The sequence below is a fragment of the Hypanus sabinus genome, chromosome 25 (assembly GCF_030144855.1).
Source record: "Hypanus sabinus isolate sHypSab1 chromosome 25, sHypSab1.hap1, whole genome shotgun sequence".
Lineage (NCBI taxonomy): Eukaryota > Metazoa > Chordata > Chondrichthyes > Myliobatiformes > Dasyatidae > Hypanus > Hypanus sabinus.
The window spans coordinates 45,416,193-45,434,419 of record NC_082730.1 but is presented as its reverse complement, the minus strand read 5'-3'; the positions used below and the strand labels follow the sequence as shown (position 1 = coordinate 45,434,419).

The window sequence follows — 18,227 nt, the reverse complement described above, 5'->3', positions numbered from 1 at the left end:
CACCATCCTAATGGGCTGACACAACATTCCTAAGTTGAACAGCAGGGCTTCTTATCTTTAGCCAAAACCAAAACATTCTACCAGACACACTGTTTTTCCAAAAAACTGCTGAAATGAAAAATCTACAGCACAGCAATAGAAATCTTAACCAGGGCATTAAAACCCTGGATGTAGGTTATGTATTGTACTGTGGTGCTACTGCAAAAGAAATTTCACAACCTATACAGTATCAGTGATATTAAACCTGATTCTGATTCAACAGTCGACATTCTAAGCAAGCTGTGGAATCAGAATTTTTACATTGTGAATTTAATGTAAGATCCTTGCTCTTCTGAGTCAAAACTGCATTTTAAATATTCACCATCTTCAAAGATTCATTTTATTGGCGAAGTACGCACATACAACTCTGATATTCATCTTCTCCAGATAGCCAAAAAATACAGAAAAACCATGGGCATTGTTGACAGATAAGGCAGCAACTCCTTGCTCAAAAAAGTGAAAGAAACAAAACTTGCAACCCCAGAGCCCCCACACCATCCCTGCAAAAAAAAGGACTCTAATAGATTGCCCACACGGAAAACAACAAAGCCCCCCTTCGCAAAAAAACAATGACAATAACATCAAACTCCAACCCCTCCCTTGCAGAAGAGCAACAATAACATCAAATCTCCAAACTCCCTCACACACAAAAACTAAAAGAACACCCATAAAAAAACACTAAGAACATCAGACTCCCAAATCCCTAACTCTTCCCTTGCCCAAAACTAACGCATTGCCCATCCACCAATTGGCAATGAGAAGAAAACACTAAAAACTGAAGGAGACCAATATAAACTACAGTCCAATAATCACACAAATCTTAAGAATTTCAAAAACATTCTCCTGCAAATATCAATGAGAGTGGCCACAGGAACTCAGTCCTTTCATGAAGAGTGGCCACCAAGTTGAGTCTGAACACTCCTGGCCAGCTACCGACCGCCATCGACCCCATGACCTCCATGGAAAGTGACCGCTGACCTCCTCTGCATTTGCCTTGATGCTTCAATCTTACTCAACGCTTCAAAATGGGAGTCGTTCATGACCCTGTAACTGGTCTTCTTCATGAGGCAGCTTATGCTCTCCAACCTCTCCAAACAGTGGAGAGCACTAGATCATTTGATCAAATTCCAAACTGCACTTCAGTTCCAAAAGACAATCAAGACAAAAAGAGCTAGCAGTAGATGAAGAGAAAGTGAAATAATTGAAGAAATTGGCTATCTGGAAAATGTCGACCAAGGAATTGCTGCTTGCTGGCACCATATTTTTTAACTGTTCCGTAGTCTTTTTTTGTTCTTACACTGTAGATTTGGTCCTCCTGCCTTTACTTGGTCACCTTTCTCACAAGCCCAATACTCATGTGGTATCTAGATAACCTTGTAATTACACCCAATAACTTGGTACCTAGACCCATCAGTAGCAATGAATTCCAGATTCACCACCCTTTTGGCTCAATAAATTCTTCATCTCTGTTCAAAAGGGGATGCCCTCTAATTAAGACCGTGCCCATTGGTCCTAGACACACCCACTATAGGAAACACCCTCTCCATTTCCACTCTATCTAGGCCTTTCAATATTCAATAGATTTTAATGAGATCCCCCCTCATTTTCCTAAACTTCAGAGAGTAAAGGCTCAGAGCCATCAAACACTACTCAAGCATTAACTCTTTCATCCCTGGAGTAATTCTTTGAACCTCCTCTGGGTCCTTTCCAATTCAAAACACCCTTTCTTAGATTAGGGGCTCAAAGCTGCTCCAAGTGTGGTCTGACCAATGCATTATAAAGCCTCAGCTAAATCCCTTATTGGACCTTATGGCCAGAGCAACACGCCAGAAAGAACACTGGCTTTTTAATAGGCCAATTCCTGAGGTCAGAGCTGAGAGGAAAGCTGTATGCGCCTGGCACACTCCTCCATTCAATGAGGGCATGCAAGGAGACCAAGAGTTCAATGGCTGCATCATTCACATGAACTCCAAGAAAAATTTACTAGCTTCCAACAAGTTTTCAAAGGGGTTCAATAATACAGCTCCTCCTATTTCACCTTTGTCTTTCAGCTCAATTTTAATGAACTTCATGTTATTGAAGTCATGCTACTGTTATATAACTCAGATTTAAGTTTTTCATCTTACAATCCCAATCTACTGCGTGGAAGTTGCAGTAAGGTAAAGATTGCCTGGGGCAGTTATAGTCAAGTGAGACCTTTGAAGTGAGATACCTCTGCTTACTGTGGCAGTGGGTACTCAAGCCAAATGAGTGAGGCCTCCTAGTGAGACTTTTCCAGAAGGTCTTCCTAATACATAGCATCCTTTTGCACAAAAGGGGTGCCAGACACAGCCAAGATAACAGAAGCATGTGCAACACACCCAGCAACTAAGTCTCTATTGTTTTTACTAACTTCAAAATACCACTGGCTGTCCATTGGAAGTTTTGATTTATTTTTAACACCTGTTGTGAATGGTGATTGATCTTGCAAGTAAAGATTCCAACATACTGTATACAATTTACAATAATCAACATCAATAACTGATAAGCCAATTCTGCATAAAAGTAGCTGTTTTCTGTTCCAACTGAGAACAGTGTAGGTGACAGGAGCCAATGCTGTTGTGGGCCCAGTTATTTTAGTATCGGTGACAAGTTACTTCGGTAACTGTCCAATTATGAACAGATTCAATTACTCCAGTGAGAACAGACCCAGAACCATCAAACACTCCTCATACATTAATCATTTGATTGCCAGGATCAACAGTTAAGGTTCATGTAAATCACTGCAGCCACACAAGTTCACCCACTCCACCAAACACTAGATATGCATTTTGTGAAATCAATGTCTTTCCTACACAACATAGAGGAATTCACAAAAAGTTAACCACCCCCCACCAGATTTTAAGGGGTTCAATAATACAGCAGGAGTGGAATGGTAGGGCAGCAATGAGCACATTGCTTCACAGTGCCAACGACCACAGTATAATTCCTGCCACTGTCCAAAGGGAGTCTGTACATTCTCCCTGGGTTTCCTACTACATTCTAAAGACGTATGGGTTAGTAGGTTAATTAGACACATGGCTGTAATTGGGCAAACCAAGCTCGCTGGGCTAGAAGGACCTGTTACTGAGCAGTACCTCTAAATAAATAGGTCTTCCTAACTCAACTTTGTCTTTAAGTTGCATCTTAATGGCATTCATGTTATCATAGTCTCACTATTGTTACAGAACTCAGATCTGAATTGGAAGCCCCAATCCATTGCCCAATGATGGCCAGCATCCAGGACACCCTCAAAAAGGACCCTTGTCACCCAGGACATGCCCTCTTCTCATTGCTATGATCAAGGAAAAGGTACAGCAGCCTGAAGACACAACTCAATGATTCAGGAACAGCATCCCCTCTTCCACTATCAGATCCCTGAATGGACTAAGAACCCATGAACACCACCTCAGTTTTCCTTTTCCTCTTTTTTCACAACTTAATTAATTTTTAATACATACATATTGTAATTTATGTGATGTACTACTGCCGCAAAACAACAAATTTCACAACCTGCCAGTGATATCGGATTCTGCTCCATGGAATAATCCCTACCTCTGTCTTACGTACCGTTACTGTACTTGAGGAAGATGGCGATGGTAAGGGGGCAGACTTTATTTTCCACACTGATAGTGAAGGCGGGGTCCACAGTACAGACAACACACAAGGTCTCCATGACAAGGGTGAGCACCTCAGAACTGAACTGAGTAGCAAGTTGAATGAGGCCATCCAGGATGCTATGCAAGAATGGTTGTAACACACGGGTACAATCAGAAATTTTCAACTGGTCACAGTACCTGTGGGAAAAGGGAAGAGGGTACATTAGACTTATTTGCTTAACATAAGAGCTTAATAACTAGGAGCCAGAGTAAGCTAGCTGGCCCGTTGAATCAGCTCCATCATTCATAAGATCATGGCTACTCTGGCCTTGGACTCCCTGCCATTTCTCCATAACCCTTAATTCCATTGCTATGCAAAGATTCACCTAACTACTATGGAAGGGCTACTGTGCCAGATTGGACAAAGCTGCAGAAATGTGTAAACACAGCCAGCACCTTCAAGGGCAATAGCCTCCCTAGCATCATGACACCTTCAAAAGACAGTGCCTCAAAAAGGCAGCATCTATCATTTAGGACCCATCTCTCAGGACATGGCCACTTCTCATGCTATCATCAAGGTCAGTACAGGAGCTTGAAGATACACTCAAACTTTCAGGAACAACATTCTTCCTCTCTACCATCAGACCTCTGAATTGACAATGAACCCATGAACTCTGCCTTCAGTATTTTTAACCCTCTCTTTGTGCACTAATTTTTCTTTTTTTAAAGATTCATTTATTGTAATTTATAGTTTTATTATTTATTGCAATATACTGCTGTCACAAAACAAATTTTATGACATATGCCAGTGATATTAAGCCTGTTTTGGACTCTTAAATAAATTTAATGAGGTAGCCTCTACTGCTTCCCTGGGTTTCACAGATTCACCACTGAGAAAAGTAGTTCCTCCTCATCTCCATCCTATATCTACTCCCCCAAATCCTGAGGCAATGTCTCCTAGTTCTAGTCTCACCCATCAGTGGAAACAACTTTCCTGGATCATCTATCCCTTTTATAGCCTAAAATGTTTCTATAAGATACCCATTCATTCTTATGAAGTTCAGAAAATAAACAATAGGCTATGTTCAGTAACATGAACAGTAAGGGTAAAAAGACCCTAATGGGTGTTGTGTACAGGCCCCCAAACAGTAGCATGGATATTGGGTACAAGTTGATTAGGGAGTTAACATTGGCATGTGCTAAAGGTAATGCAGTTGTTATGGGAGATTTCAACATGCAGGTGAACTGGGAGAATCAGGTAGGTGCTGGACCCCAGGATAGGGAGTTTGTGGAGTGTCTAAGGGATGTATTTTTGGAACAACTTGTGCTTGAGCCAACCAGGAACGAGGCTATTTTGGACTTGGTGATGTGTAATGAACAGGAATTGATAAGTGATCTTGAAGTAAAGGAGCCATTAGGAAGTAGTGATCATAACATGATAAGTTTTTATCTACAATTTGAGAGGGATAAGGGCAGATCAGAGGTGTCAGTGTTGCAATTAGATAAAGGAGACTACGGAGCCTGAGGGAAGAGCTGGCCAAAGTTAAATGGGCGGATGCCCTGGCAGGAAAGACAGTGGATCAGCAGTGGCAGATATTCTTGGGGATAATACAAAAGATGCAAAAGCAGTTAATTCCAATGAGAAGGAAGGATTCAAAGAGGGGGAAGGGGCCACAGTGGTTGACAAAGGAAGTCAGAGATTGTATAGCATTAAAGAAAAAGAAGTATGACAGGGCCAAGATGAGTGGGAATACAGATGATTGGGAAAGTTTTAAAGAACAGCAGATCTTAACTAAAAAAGCAATACAGAGAGAAAAAATCAGGTATGAGCTCAGTCCAGCCAGGAATATAAAAAGGGATAGCAAAAGCTTTTTTAGCTATCTGAAGAGAAAGAAGATAGTTAAGAACAATGTTGGCTCCTTGAAGAATGAATTGGGAGAAATTGTTATGGGAAACAGGGAAATGGCAACAGAATTTAATGCGTACTTTAGATCTGTCTTCACCAGGGAGGACACAAGCAATCTCCCAGATGTATGGATGGGCCAGGGTCATAAGATATCAGAGGAATTGAAACAGATTGACATTAGGAAAGAAACTGTGATGAGTAGACTGATAGGACTGAAGGCTAATAAATCCCCGGGTCCAGATAGTCTGCATCCGAGGGTTCTAAAAGAGGTGGCTCAGGAAATTGCTGATGCATTGGTAATCATTTTCCAATGTTCCTTAGATTCAGGATCAGTTCCTGAAGATTGGAGAGTGGCTAATGTTATCCCACTTTTCAAGAAGGGAGGGAAGGAGAAAACGGAGAACTATCGCCCTGTTAGCCTAACGTCAGTCGTGGGGAAGATGCTTGAGTCCATTATTAAGGACGAAATAGTGGCATATCTTGATGGCAGTAATAGGATTAGGCTGAGCCAGCATGGATTTACCAAGGGCAAATCATGCTTGACTAATCTGTTGGGAGTTTTTTGAGGGTGTAACAAGGATGTTAGACAAGGGTAAGCCAGTGGATGTAGTATACCTAGATTTTCAAAAGGCATTTGATAAGGTGCCACATAGGAGATTGGTGAGTAAAATCAGAGCTCATGGTATTGGGGGCAGGGTTTCAACATGGAAAGAAAACTGGTTGGCAGATAGAAAGCAAAGGGTAGCAGTGAATGGGTGTTTCTCGGACTGGCTGGAGGTGACTAGTGGGGTATCACAGGGCTCTGTATTGGGACCACAGCTCTTTACGATTAGATGAGGGCATTGAAAACTATATCAGCAAGTTTGCTGACGATACTAAACTGGGTGGCAGTGTGACTTGCGAAGAGGACGTTAGGAGAATACAGGGAGACTTGGATAGGCTGGGTGAGTGGGCAGATACTTGGCAGATGTCATTCAATGTGAATAAATGTGAAGTTATCCACTTGGGAAGCAGGAACAAGAGGGCAGAGTATTGTCTGAACGGTGTAGAGTTAGGTAAGGGAGAAATGCAAAGAGACCTAGGAGTCCTAGTTCATCAGTCAATGAAGGTGAATGAGCAAGTGCAACAGGCAGTGAAGAGGGCAAATGGAATGTTGGCCTTTATTACAAGGGGAATTGAGTACAAGAGCAAGGATGTCCTTTTGCATTTGTACAGGGCCCTGGTGAGACCACACCTGGAATATTGTGTACAGTTTTGGTCTCCAGGTTTAAGGAAGGACATTCTGGTAATTGAGGAAGTGCAGCGTAGATTCACTAGGTTGATTCCTGGGATGGCAGGGCGTCTTACACAGAGAGATTGGAGAGATTGGGCTTGTACACACTGGAATTGAGGAGATTGACAGGGGATCTGATTGAAACGTTTAAGATAATTAAAGGATTTGATAGGATTGAGGCAGGAAATATGTTCCAGATGTTGGGAGAGTCCAGTACCAGAGGGCATGGATTGAGAATAAGAGGTCAGTTATTTAAAACAGAGTTGAGGAAAAACTTCTTCTCCCAGAGAGTTGTGGAGGTGTGGAATGCACTGCCTCGAAAGACAGTGGAGGCCAATTCTCTGGATGCTTTCAAGAAGGAGCTAGATAGATATCTGATGGATAGGGGAATCAAGGGATATGGGGTCAAGGCAGGGACTGGGTATTGATAGTGAATGATCAGCCATGATCTCAGAATGGCGGTGCAGACTCGAGGGGCCGAATGGTCTACTTCTGCACCTATTGTTCAGCAGAAGACACAGCAGCAGAATTAATCTATATGGCCCGTCTAGTCTGTTTCGTCATTCCATGACTAAATATTATCCCTCTCAATCCCATTCTCCTGCATTCTCCCCATAATCTTTGGTGCCCTTACTAATCAAGAACCAATTGACCTCTGCTTTAAATATACCCAATAACTTGGCCTCCACAGATATCCATCTCAATTAATTCCAGATTCACCATCCTCAAGTTAACCGCTGTTTCTGTTCTAAAGGGACTCATTCCATTCCGAGATTGTGCCCCTTGGTCCTTGACTTCCCCACTAGAGGAAATATAATCCCGCTAAGCACAGGGATCATTCAGATATGTTTAACAACATTCAAAATAAAGAAAAGACAGCAAAAAAAAAATCAGGATTTTTTGTTTTTTGCTCTATGTTAACAGACAGTTAACAAATCTGATGGGCATGTCATATCTAATTCATCTGATCTGTTCCAGCGTTATTTTTTATCTTGCCAACAGCAGTCAGGCTAACTATTCTATAATTCACCATTCTTATCTTCCCCTCCATAACTGCTGCCTAACCTGAGTTCCTCTAACGTTTGGTATGCATTGTTTATGTAATATTATACTTGTTGTCTTCTAGTCTACTGGAAACTGGAATGTTTGCAAAATTAAACCAACTGTGCAGCCAAGGATGTTACTGATCTATTAGAAGGAAAAAGAGATAAAATAAATTTATTGCTGACGTAAACGGTCAAGGTTGCAAATTACCCCCAGATGGCTCGAACAGCTGAGATTCTCACTGATGGCGGCTGGGTCTCATGCAGACCACTCACAGTTGCTTGCAGAAACTGCTGGATCAGTTCAGGAGTCATTACTGTAGTGAATCGGCTGGCAGCCCAGAGTGCACGGCCAAGCAAGAACGGAGATACTGAGGGCGAGAAGTGAGGGAAGGAAACCGGGGGAAGAGAGAGAGGGGGGAGTGAGATGAGGGGAGAGACGAAGAAGTTATTTGTTCATCTTTCATCGCCACCTTGAACACTATCCAAGCTCCAATGGAATAGAATAATTCATACAAGACTACTGAGTACCTGAACCAATTCTCACAGAACCAGTCAAGCCAGTATAGAGTTTCATCTAGACTCACACAAGACAGTGGACACTCAGTGGACAGTTTATTAGGTACTCCTGTATGCTAATATAAATACCTACTCAGCAACTCATTGCACAAAAGCATGCAGTCATAGTCAAGAGGTTCAGTTGTTGATCAGTCCAAAGATCAGAATGGGGAAAAAATGTAATCTAGGTGACTTTGACAGTAGAGAGATTGTTGGTTTGAGTATCTCAGAAAATGATGATCTCTTGGGGTTGTCATACACAATAGTCTTTATAGTTTCCAGAGAACGGTGTAGAAAAGCAAAAAAAAATCCAGTGAGTGGCAGTTCTGTGGGTGCAAATGTCTTGTTAATGAGAAAGGTCTGAGGAGAACAGCCTAACTGCTCAAACTGACAGGAATGCGAAAGTAACTCAAATAACCACATGCTGCAACAATAGTGTGCAGAAGAACAACTGTGAAGTATAACATGTCGAACCTTCAAGTGGTTGGGCTACAGCAGAAGACCACATTGTGTTCAACTCCTGTGACCATTTATTAAGCACATATCTGCATCTAATAACGAGCCACTGAGCACGTGTTAAATATATTGTCCTTCCTGCAAACCTGTCTGGGTTATTCCATATACAGTTGAGTGCTCCTTATCTGAAAATCCAAAATCCTAATTTTATTTTGAGTGCTGACATGACATCACAAATGGAAAATTCCACAAAGCACTGGGGAGGTTTCCAGGCAATGTGGAGGTCTTTATGCACCACATACAGCTCTAAAAAGTGACCTCATATATGGAGCAAGCACGAGTTAATGAAAAATAAGAAAAAGCTGCAGAAGTGAAAAATGAAGATCTCATTTGTGTATTGAAAGAATACATTCATCAGTATTGGAGTGAACATATGCCAATTAACGGTCTGCTGATCATGAAACAAGCAAAATTTATCACAACAAACCAAAAATTGAAAGTAGTTGTTAATATGCAGCTGCAGGTTGCATAAGTCTAAGAAAAGGCACAGATTTAAATATCTAAAGATTTTAAAAATTTCAAAGATAAAGCATCTGCTGATCATGAAGAAGCAGAGAAATTCATTGCAGTTAACACTGATTATTTTTACACCTTACATTAAATCTAAAATAAAAACTAAAAAGTGAATACAGTGTGCTTTAACTTTTTTAAACAAAACACGGCATCGTAGGTGGTGACTGAAAGGCTACCATTGTTTATTCTTGTTCAACAGCTGATTCAGGTATTTTCCCGATATGACTGTTTGCTTTCGTTACCCTGTACACATTACATTTTCATATTAATGGTATGCAATAATTTTTACTGTTATGTACGTTTTTCAGATGGAACAAGTGTAAGGTTTACTGTTTATACATAAATTGAGTTGGAAAATATGGTGATCCCAAGTCAGCTTGCTATATATTCCAAAATCTGAAACGTAAAATATTTCTGGCCCCAAGCATTTTGGATAAGGGGTACTCAACCTGTACCATGACACCATGGGCTCCAAGGGCAAGGACAATCCTTGCACTAGAAGCAGAGAAAAGCTTGCTCTATGCTCTTCTACTTAGCACTCTCATTGCTAAGGTAGTACAAGCCAGGCATCAAAGCCATTTCCTCCCACACCCCCTCACTCTCCCCTAAGAATCATTTAGTTCAAAATTTGAAATAAATTTATTATCAAAATACATATATATCACCATATATAACACAGATTCATTTTCTTGTGCGCATACTCAATAAATACAATAGAATCAATGAAAGACTACACTCAGCAGAGTAGACAACCAATGCGCAACAAACAAACCGCAAATACAAAAAGAAAGAACAACAACAATAATAAGCAAGCAAAAGTATTGAGAACATGAGGTGAGTCTGTAGATGTTGGGATGGTGGATGCTGCTTTCGTGCGGCAATGCTCCATGGTGGAGAGTGCTTAAACTATGATAGACTGGGCCATATCCACAGAGAGAATGAAGATGCAGTTAAACAAAATAAAATGAAAATAAGTAAAGCCCTCCCCACCATTGGACACATCTACAAGAAACACTGATGCAGGACCCAGGTCATGCTCTCTTCTTACTGCTGCCATTGGAAAGGAGGTAGAGGACCCTCAGGGCCCATACCACGAGGTTCAGGAACAACTATTAGGCTCTTCAACCACTGAGGATAACTTCACTTACCTTCACTCCTGGAGAAGTATGTTAGTCAATGCCAGAAAACTTAAACTGGGGAGGAAGTTTGTCTTTCAGCAAGGCAACAACTCAAAGGACATTGCCAGGGCAACCATGGAGTGGCTTCAAATGAAGAAAATTGATGTCCTTGAGTGGTCCAATAAGAGCCCTGACCTTAACCCATTCAAACATCTCTGGCAAGACCTCAAGATGGTTGTCCACTTCCACTCCCCAACTAACCTGGCACAGCTTGAGTAATTTTGCAAGAAGGAATGGGCACCACATTCTGCATATCTAACAGAGACTTATCTAAAAAGACTACTAGCTGTAACAGGTCCAACTAAATACTGAGCAAAGGGGGATGAGTATTTTTGAACTGCTGACATTTCAGTTTATGAATTTTACAATTTTCCATTTTTAGGCTCTTCTGTGAGAAAAGGAGCACGTGATTCACAAATAAAAATTCTCAGTTAAATTGATCAAAATCCCCGATTGTAATACTCATTTATTTATAAGCTTGCTTTCGCAAAGATAAAAACTAAGGAGACATGCACTTCCCAGTTCTATGTTTTTCTTTTGATTAGTTTTGTGTTTTGGAATCATAAAATAACATATTTATGTTACACTTTTATAAATAGTAAAAGAATGTATACGCATAAATGTTATTTTCCTTGAAATCAGCATTCCTATGCTTGCATAATCGCCTGTACACATGTACTTGTGAATTTTCTAGTAATTATGGTACAGTTCCTTCTGTATTTTTCTACAAGTTTTTTAGTTATCACTGGAATGTTGTTTATCTCTAGTCTAGTCTGGACATGAGACTACCACAACTTCTTCTCCATTGTCTTTTTTTGTTTGTTCTGGTAACATTTAATAAAATGGCTGTAAGCAACAAGTTTTATGCCTCATTCTTGACTTCCTAGGAATCTCTGAATCACAGAAACACCAAGATTTAACATAAATAGGCAACAGGGCTCATCCTTTTTCCTTAAAGATGTCCATAATTACTCTTACTAATTCATTAACCAATGATGAGCTGTTCAAAAATACCACGGCACAACATCACTTTAACTAACAAAGCTACAATTATTTCTACTAAATATACTTCATTGGGACTATGATTACTGCAATCCATAGCCTGTAATTTCCCATTTCAAACTGTATGTCCAACCTGGCATTTTTGTGGTATCCTGAAATATTCAGCAAACAGGACTCTTGACTCTGCAGGTATGGCTGTGAAAAGAGAAAAAAACAATCCACAGAACTCATACTGTGGCTCTTGACTTGACTTCAGTGACTGCAATTCAAGTTCTGTAGATTGTTTGTTGTTCTTTCTTTGCAGGACTTGATCTGTTTTCATGGTGATAGGGTTTTCGTGTGTTTCTTTATTTTGGGGCTTCCTGCAAGATGATGAACCTCACGGTTACATATGGTATACACATTGTGATAATAACTGGACTTGGACTTTTAAGGTAAACCATCTCTAGAGACATATATGCTAAAGTTCAGAGCTAGGACTTGGCTCTAGCAAGAAGATGTTGAGGGGTTTTCATAGGGGATGTGGAAAAGTTGTTTCCTCTGCCAGAAAATCTTGAACTAGTGGTCACACAGTTCAGAAATGAGGCGGGGTGGAGTTTCAAGATGGCGACGTAAACATCTGCCTTTTAGGCGCTCTTCACTTTTCTAACTATAATCACCCTTTAATCTAATCTTTTCGAATTTAATCAAATGAGTTGATATTTTCGATTGACTTTTTTTTCTTTTAAAACTATATTTGATCTAACTTTGCCGAACTTAAAATGGCTACAAGTAAGAAATCGTCTAAGGAGCCTTTATCTGTTGAAACAATTTCTAATCTTCTGGACACTAAACTTGCAGGTTTGGATAACAAGCTGCAAAGTAAAATGGCAAGTTTGGAAAGTAAAATGGCAAGTTTGGAAAACACGTTTACCACGAAAATGTCTGAACTTGAAGGAGCTGTTAAATCGCTTGATACTAAGTTTCAATCGCAGGCATCGGTTATTCAGCGGCATGAAGATAAGTTGGCGACTCTTGAAAAATTAATTGTTGAAAAAGTACGTACAATTGAAGTGTTGGATAAGAAGGTACAATCGACTCTTAAGACTGTAGATCAGTATAAGTTTAAAATTTCTGATCTCGAAAATCGATCTCGCAGACAGAATTTGCGTATTATCGGGTTTCCCGAAAAAGTTGAGTCCGGTGATTTAACTGAATTTTTCTCTAATTTATTATGGGAAATTTTCGGTGATGAAGGTTTGAAAACTAAACCTATTATCGACCGCGCTCACAGAGTTGCGAGGTTTTCGTCTGTGCCTGATAAACCACGAGCGGTGATTGTTCGCCTTCATTATCCTCGTGAGAAAGAGTTTTTAATTCGATTAGCTCGTAAAAAAGGTATGATTTCCTACAAAAACTTTCAATTTCGAATAGTTGAGGATTATTCTTTTGAAGTAATGAGAGCCAGGATCGCTTTTAAACCAGTGATGGCAGAGATTCATTCGATCGGACTTAGACAAGCTTTAATGTATCCAGCGAAGCTTAGAATTGTGCTGCCCGACAACAGTCAACGATTTTTCAACACTCTGGAAGAAGCGAAGAAATTTGTTGGAGAATTTCGATCTTCTACTGCAACTTGAACTATGTGTTATGTGGAAGATTTTTCGGAGAGAGGATATCTTTCTATTTTAAGTTTTAACCTATGAAGTTGGGTTATAACTTTTTATTTTTTGATCTATGGGTCCGGTTTTTTTTACTAGCTTCATTGTTTATAGATGTTTTTTTTTAATTTTGATAATATTCTTTTTTTTCTTTCTGTTTTGGTTATATACGTTTATATTTTGCATTAATGATTTATCTTTTTTTTAAGATGTTTATTTTTCCCGTAAGATTCTGTTTTTTACAAGCATTTATCTGTTTGCCTGTACTCAGATATGGGACGAATGTTTTGGATTTTTAGTTTTTTTTATATATATGTTGTACTGTTTATTATATCCCTTTCTTTTTAAATGTTATTTTGTTTTTTAACAGATCGCTGAACTCACTTTTGTATTTAGTAATATGGCCTTTTCAAAATGGCGTTTCTTCTTCCCATAAGTCTTTGCTCTTGAAACGTCATCTTGTATTTGAATATGGGATTTTTTTTTAAAGGTATACTACACTTTTAAATTTTGACGTTTATACCTTTTTTTTATTAATGATTGTTGTATTATATTAGTTTTTTTTTTATTATTCTGATTGATATATATATATTTTTTTGCAACTCTATATTTTAATTTGGGTGATATATAGTTTTCTTCTAATCTTTTTTTTATAGAGCTGCCATCTTGAAATGGGGGTAATATTAGTATTAGATTATGCGCCTGCCGCTTGGCTTTTTTTCGAAGGGTGGGGGGAGGGGGTAGGGATCTTTTTTCACGCTTTTGCTTTTTATTTTTTTGCTTTTAGTTTATGGGCCGACTTTAAATTACTAATATTGTTGAGGTGTCATGTTCTCCGGCTGCTCCTGAATCAATTTTCCTCCTTCCTGAATTGTGGGTTATGTGTCTTTTTAACCTTTTATGATACACACAATTAATATTGGTATGATGGATAGATCTGTTAACTTTATCTCCTGGAATACTAATGGTTTAAATCATCCGATTAAACGCAAAAAAATATTTAAAGTATTCCATAGACTGAATGCTAATATTATCTTTGCACAGGAGACCCATATCAGGAGGGAGGATAATCAACGTTTTTTTAGGTTCTGGAAGGGTCAACAATTTCATTCGAATTGTACCGCCAAAATTAGGGGTGTGTCTATTTTTATAGATCCCTCAATATCGTTTACACATCATGAAATTATCTCTGACCCACAGGGTAGATTTTTGTTGATAACTGGTTTACTTTTCCATCGGAAAGTTGTTCTAGTTAATATTTATGCTCCAAACTTTGATTGCCCTGATTTTTTTAGACGTTTATTTACCTCTCTTCCTAATCTAAATGAATATATGTTGATAATGGGTGGAGATTTTAATTGTTGTTTGAATCCTTTGATGGATAGATCTAAACCTATTCGCACTCTTCCGAATAGATCAGCCCTACTTATTAATTCATTTTTGGTTGACTCGGGAATTACAGAAATATGGCGGTTTTTGAACCCTAAAGATAAAGAATTTTCTTTTTTTTCACATGTATATCATAGTTACTCTAGAATTGACTATTTTCTTATTGATCATCGGTTATTAACGGATGTTATTGATTGTAAATATGATTCTATTACTATTTCGGATCATGCACCTTTGAAGTTATCTATTAAGATTTCGGACTATTCCAATAACACCAGATCTTGGAGACTTAACGCTACTTTGCTTCAAGACCCGGAATTTATTACTTATATAAAACAGCAAATTGACTTGTTCTTTTCTACAAACTGTACTGAAGAAATCGACAGAGGAATACTTTGGGACTCTTTTAAGGCTTTTATTCGTGGTCAAATTATCTCATATTCTGTTGGTAAAAGAAAACAAAGATATTTAGATATTGCTTTATTGGTGGATAAAATTAAGGAAATTGATAAGATTTATTCCGTGACTCCTACCAAAGAACTTTATAAGAAGAGAGTTGAGCTTCAAATGGAACATAGTTTACTATTATCTTCTTCAATTGAAAATCAATTAATTAGGACCAGGGCTCAATTTTATATTCATAGTGACCGTACTGGTAAACTGTTAGCTAATCAATTAAAGGCTATCTCGACTAAGCGACAAATTATTAAAATTCGCAAATCAGACGGTAATTTAACTACTGATCATAAAGAAATTAATAATACCTTTCAAGATTTTTATAAATCTTTATATCATTCAGAATTTGATGGTGATCAGTCCATGATAGATAATTTTTTTAACAATTTGAATATTCCTAAACTGACTGATGAAGATCATAGTCTGTTAGATGCTCCTATTTCTATAGTGGAAATAGGAGAGGCTATTTCATCAATGAACTCAGGGAAAGCTCCTGGTCCTGATGGTTATATAGTAGAATTTTTTAAAACTTTTTCTTCTTTGCTTTCTCCTTGGTTATGTGAAATTTTTAATGATGCGTTTGCTAAGAAGAGATTACCTCAATCTTTTTATGAAGCTAATATTTCTCTAATTCTTAAAAAAGATAAAGATCCTACTTTATGTACATCTTATCGCCCTATATCATTATTAAATGTAGATTCTAAGATTCTTACAAAAATTTTAGCTATTAGATTAGAAAAAGTACTGTCTCAGATTATTTCAGAAGATCAAACTGGTTTTATGAGGAATCGGTATTCCTTTTTTAATGTTAGAAAATTGATTAATATAATTCATACTTCACCACCCACAATCCCAGAATGTGTTATTTCATTAGATGCTGAAAAAGCTTTTGATAGAGTTGAATGGATATATTTATTTAATACATTGAGAAATTTTAATTTTAGTCCTAATTTTATATCATGGATTAAATTAATATATCATAAACCTGTTGCTTCTGTTTTTACGAATAACCACAGATCCTCTTTTTTTCAATTATCTCGTGGTACGAGACAAGGTTGTCCCTTAAGTCCTTTATTATTTAATATTGCATTAGAACCTTTAGCTATTGCTATTCGTGAATCTCCTAATATTTTTGGTATTACCCGTAATGAGAAGTTATATAAATTATCTCTTTATGCTGATGATTTGCTGTTATATATTTCTGACCCTGATAGGTCTATTCCTGCTATTTTATCCTTGTTGGTTCAATTTGGTACTTTTTCTGGTTATAAACTAAATTTAGATAAGAGTGAATTATTTCCTTTAAATGCACAAACTTTATTGACTGATAGGACACCATTTAAAGTTGTTACTGATAACTTCACTTATCTTGGTATAAAAATTACCAAGAAATATAAAGATTTATTTAGAATGAATTTTTTACCTATGCTTCATCAAATTCATCAACTTACTACAAGATGGTCTCCCTTGTTTTTATCATTAATTGGTCGGATTAATGCTGTCAAAATGATGATTTTACCGAAATTTTTATATTTATTCCAAGCCCTACCAGTTTTTATTCCTAAATCTTTTTTTGATAACATTGATTCAAAAATTTCTTCATTTGTGTGGCAAAATAAAAACCCTAGGTTAAGTAAAAAGCAATTGCAAAAATCAACAAAAGATGGTGGTTTAGCTTTACCTAATTTTAGATTTTATTATTGGGCAAATAATATTCGTAATTTATTGTATTGGAAATTAGATTTGGATTCACCACTGTGCCCACAGTGGGTAAATTTGGAATGTAATGAGGTAAAGGGATATTCTCTATTCTCTGTTCTTGGTTCTTGTCTTCCTGCGGATTTAGTTAAATTTAATAAACAAATACTTAATCCTGTTATTAAACATACATTACGAATTTGGTTTCAATTTCGTAAGTTTTTTATTTTGAAAAACTTTGTTCTTGATAGCCCTATCTTATTTAATTTCTTTTTCAAACCCTCCTGGACAGATCAAGCTTTTAACATATGGAAAAGGAAAGGTATAAAATGTTTTCGTGATCTCTTTTTTGAAGATACTTTGATGTCATTTGATCAACTTTCTAATAAATTTGAATTACCTAAATCTAATTTTTTCAGATATTTACAAATTAGAAATTTTTTACATAAAGTTTTACCATCTTTTCCTAATTCAACTTTGATGGACACTACAGATTTGATCTTTATCTTAAATCCTTGTCAGAAGGGATTAGTAGCTTTTATTTATAATATGATTATGAAGATACAACCAGAAATATCAGTTAGAATTAAACAAGAATGGGAAAAAGAACTTCAATACAACATATCAACAGATAAATGGGAAAAAATTTTGCAAATGGTTAATTCTTCTTCTATATGTGCTAAACATGCTTTAATACAATTTAAAATTGTACATAGAGCTCATATGTCTAAAGATAAACTTGCTCGATTCTACTCTCATATTAACCCTCTATGTGACAGATGTCATTTAGCAGTGGCCTCATTGACCCATATGTTTTGGTCATGTCCCACTTTACATAATTATTGGAAGGATATATTTACTACTATTTCCTCAATTTGGAATATAGATTTACAACCTCATTTTATTACTGCAATTTTTGGCATACCAAATGAAGATGGCAATCAGTTTTCCCCCTCAATCAGACGAATGATTGCTTTTGTAACATTAATGGCCAGAAGGTCTATACTACAAAATTGGAAAGAAGTAAATCCTCCTACTACATTTCAATGGCTTTCTCAAACTATTTCTTGTCTGAGTTTGGAAAAAATTAGAAGCACTATTTTTGACTCATCAATTAAATTTGAAGAAACTTGGAGACCGTTTATTCGACATTTTCATATGAATTAATTTGGCCTTTTCCAGACCTTTCTGCTTATTCATGTTCAGGTATGGAGTTCCGGAGTTCTTTGACACTATCTTATACTTGTAAACTGTTATTATTGCCTATGTTAGTTTAGTTTAGTGTTTTATTTTTTTTTTAATATATTTTTTTTCTCACATATTTTTTAATATATTTTTTTCTTTTTTAATGGTTATTTGTTTCTTTTTCATATAATCATGTGGACTTGATTAAGTTCTT

General features: G+C 37.4%; 1 protein-coding gene across 2 annotated transcripts in view; it reads right to left on the bottom strand.

Moving 5' to 3' along the window:
* The window catches only part of ipo9 (importin 9), a 149,990-nt gene that overhangs the window by 53,641 nt on the left and 78,122 nt on the right, over window positions 1-18,227 (bottom strand). For both annotated transcript variants that reach the window (XM_059950511.1, XM_059950510.1), the window contains exons 14-15: window positions 8,090-8,249; window positions 3,628-3,854 (exon numbers count right to left, since the gene is read on the bottom strand). In XM_059950511.1, the coding sequence (XP_059806494.1) occupies window positions 3,628-3,854; window positions 8,090-8,249 (387 nt within the window). The remainder of the gene's footprint in view (window positions 1-3,627; window positions 3,855-8,089; window positions 8,250-18,227) is intronic.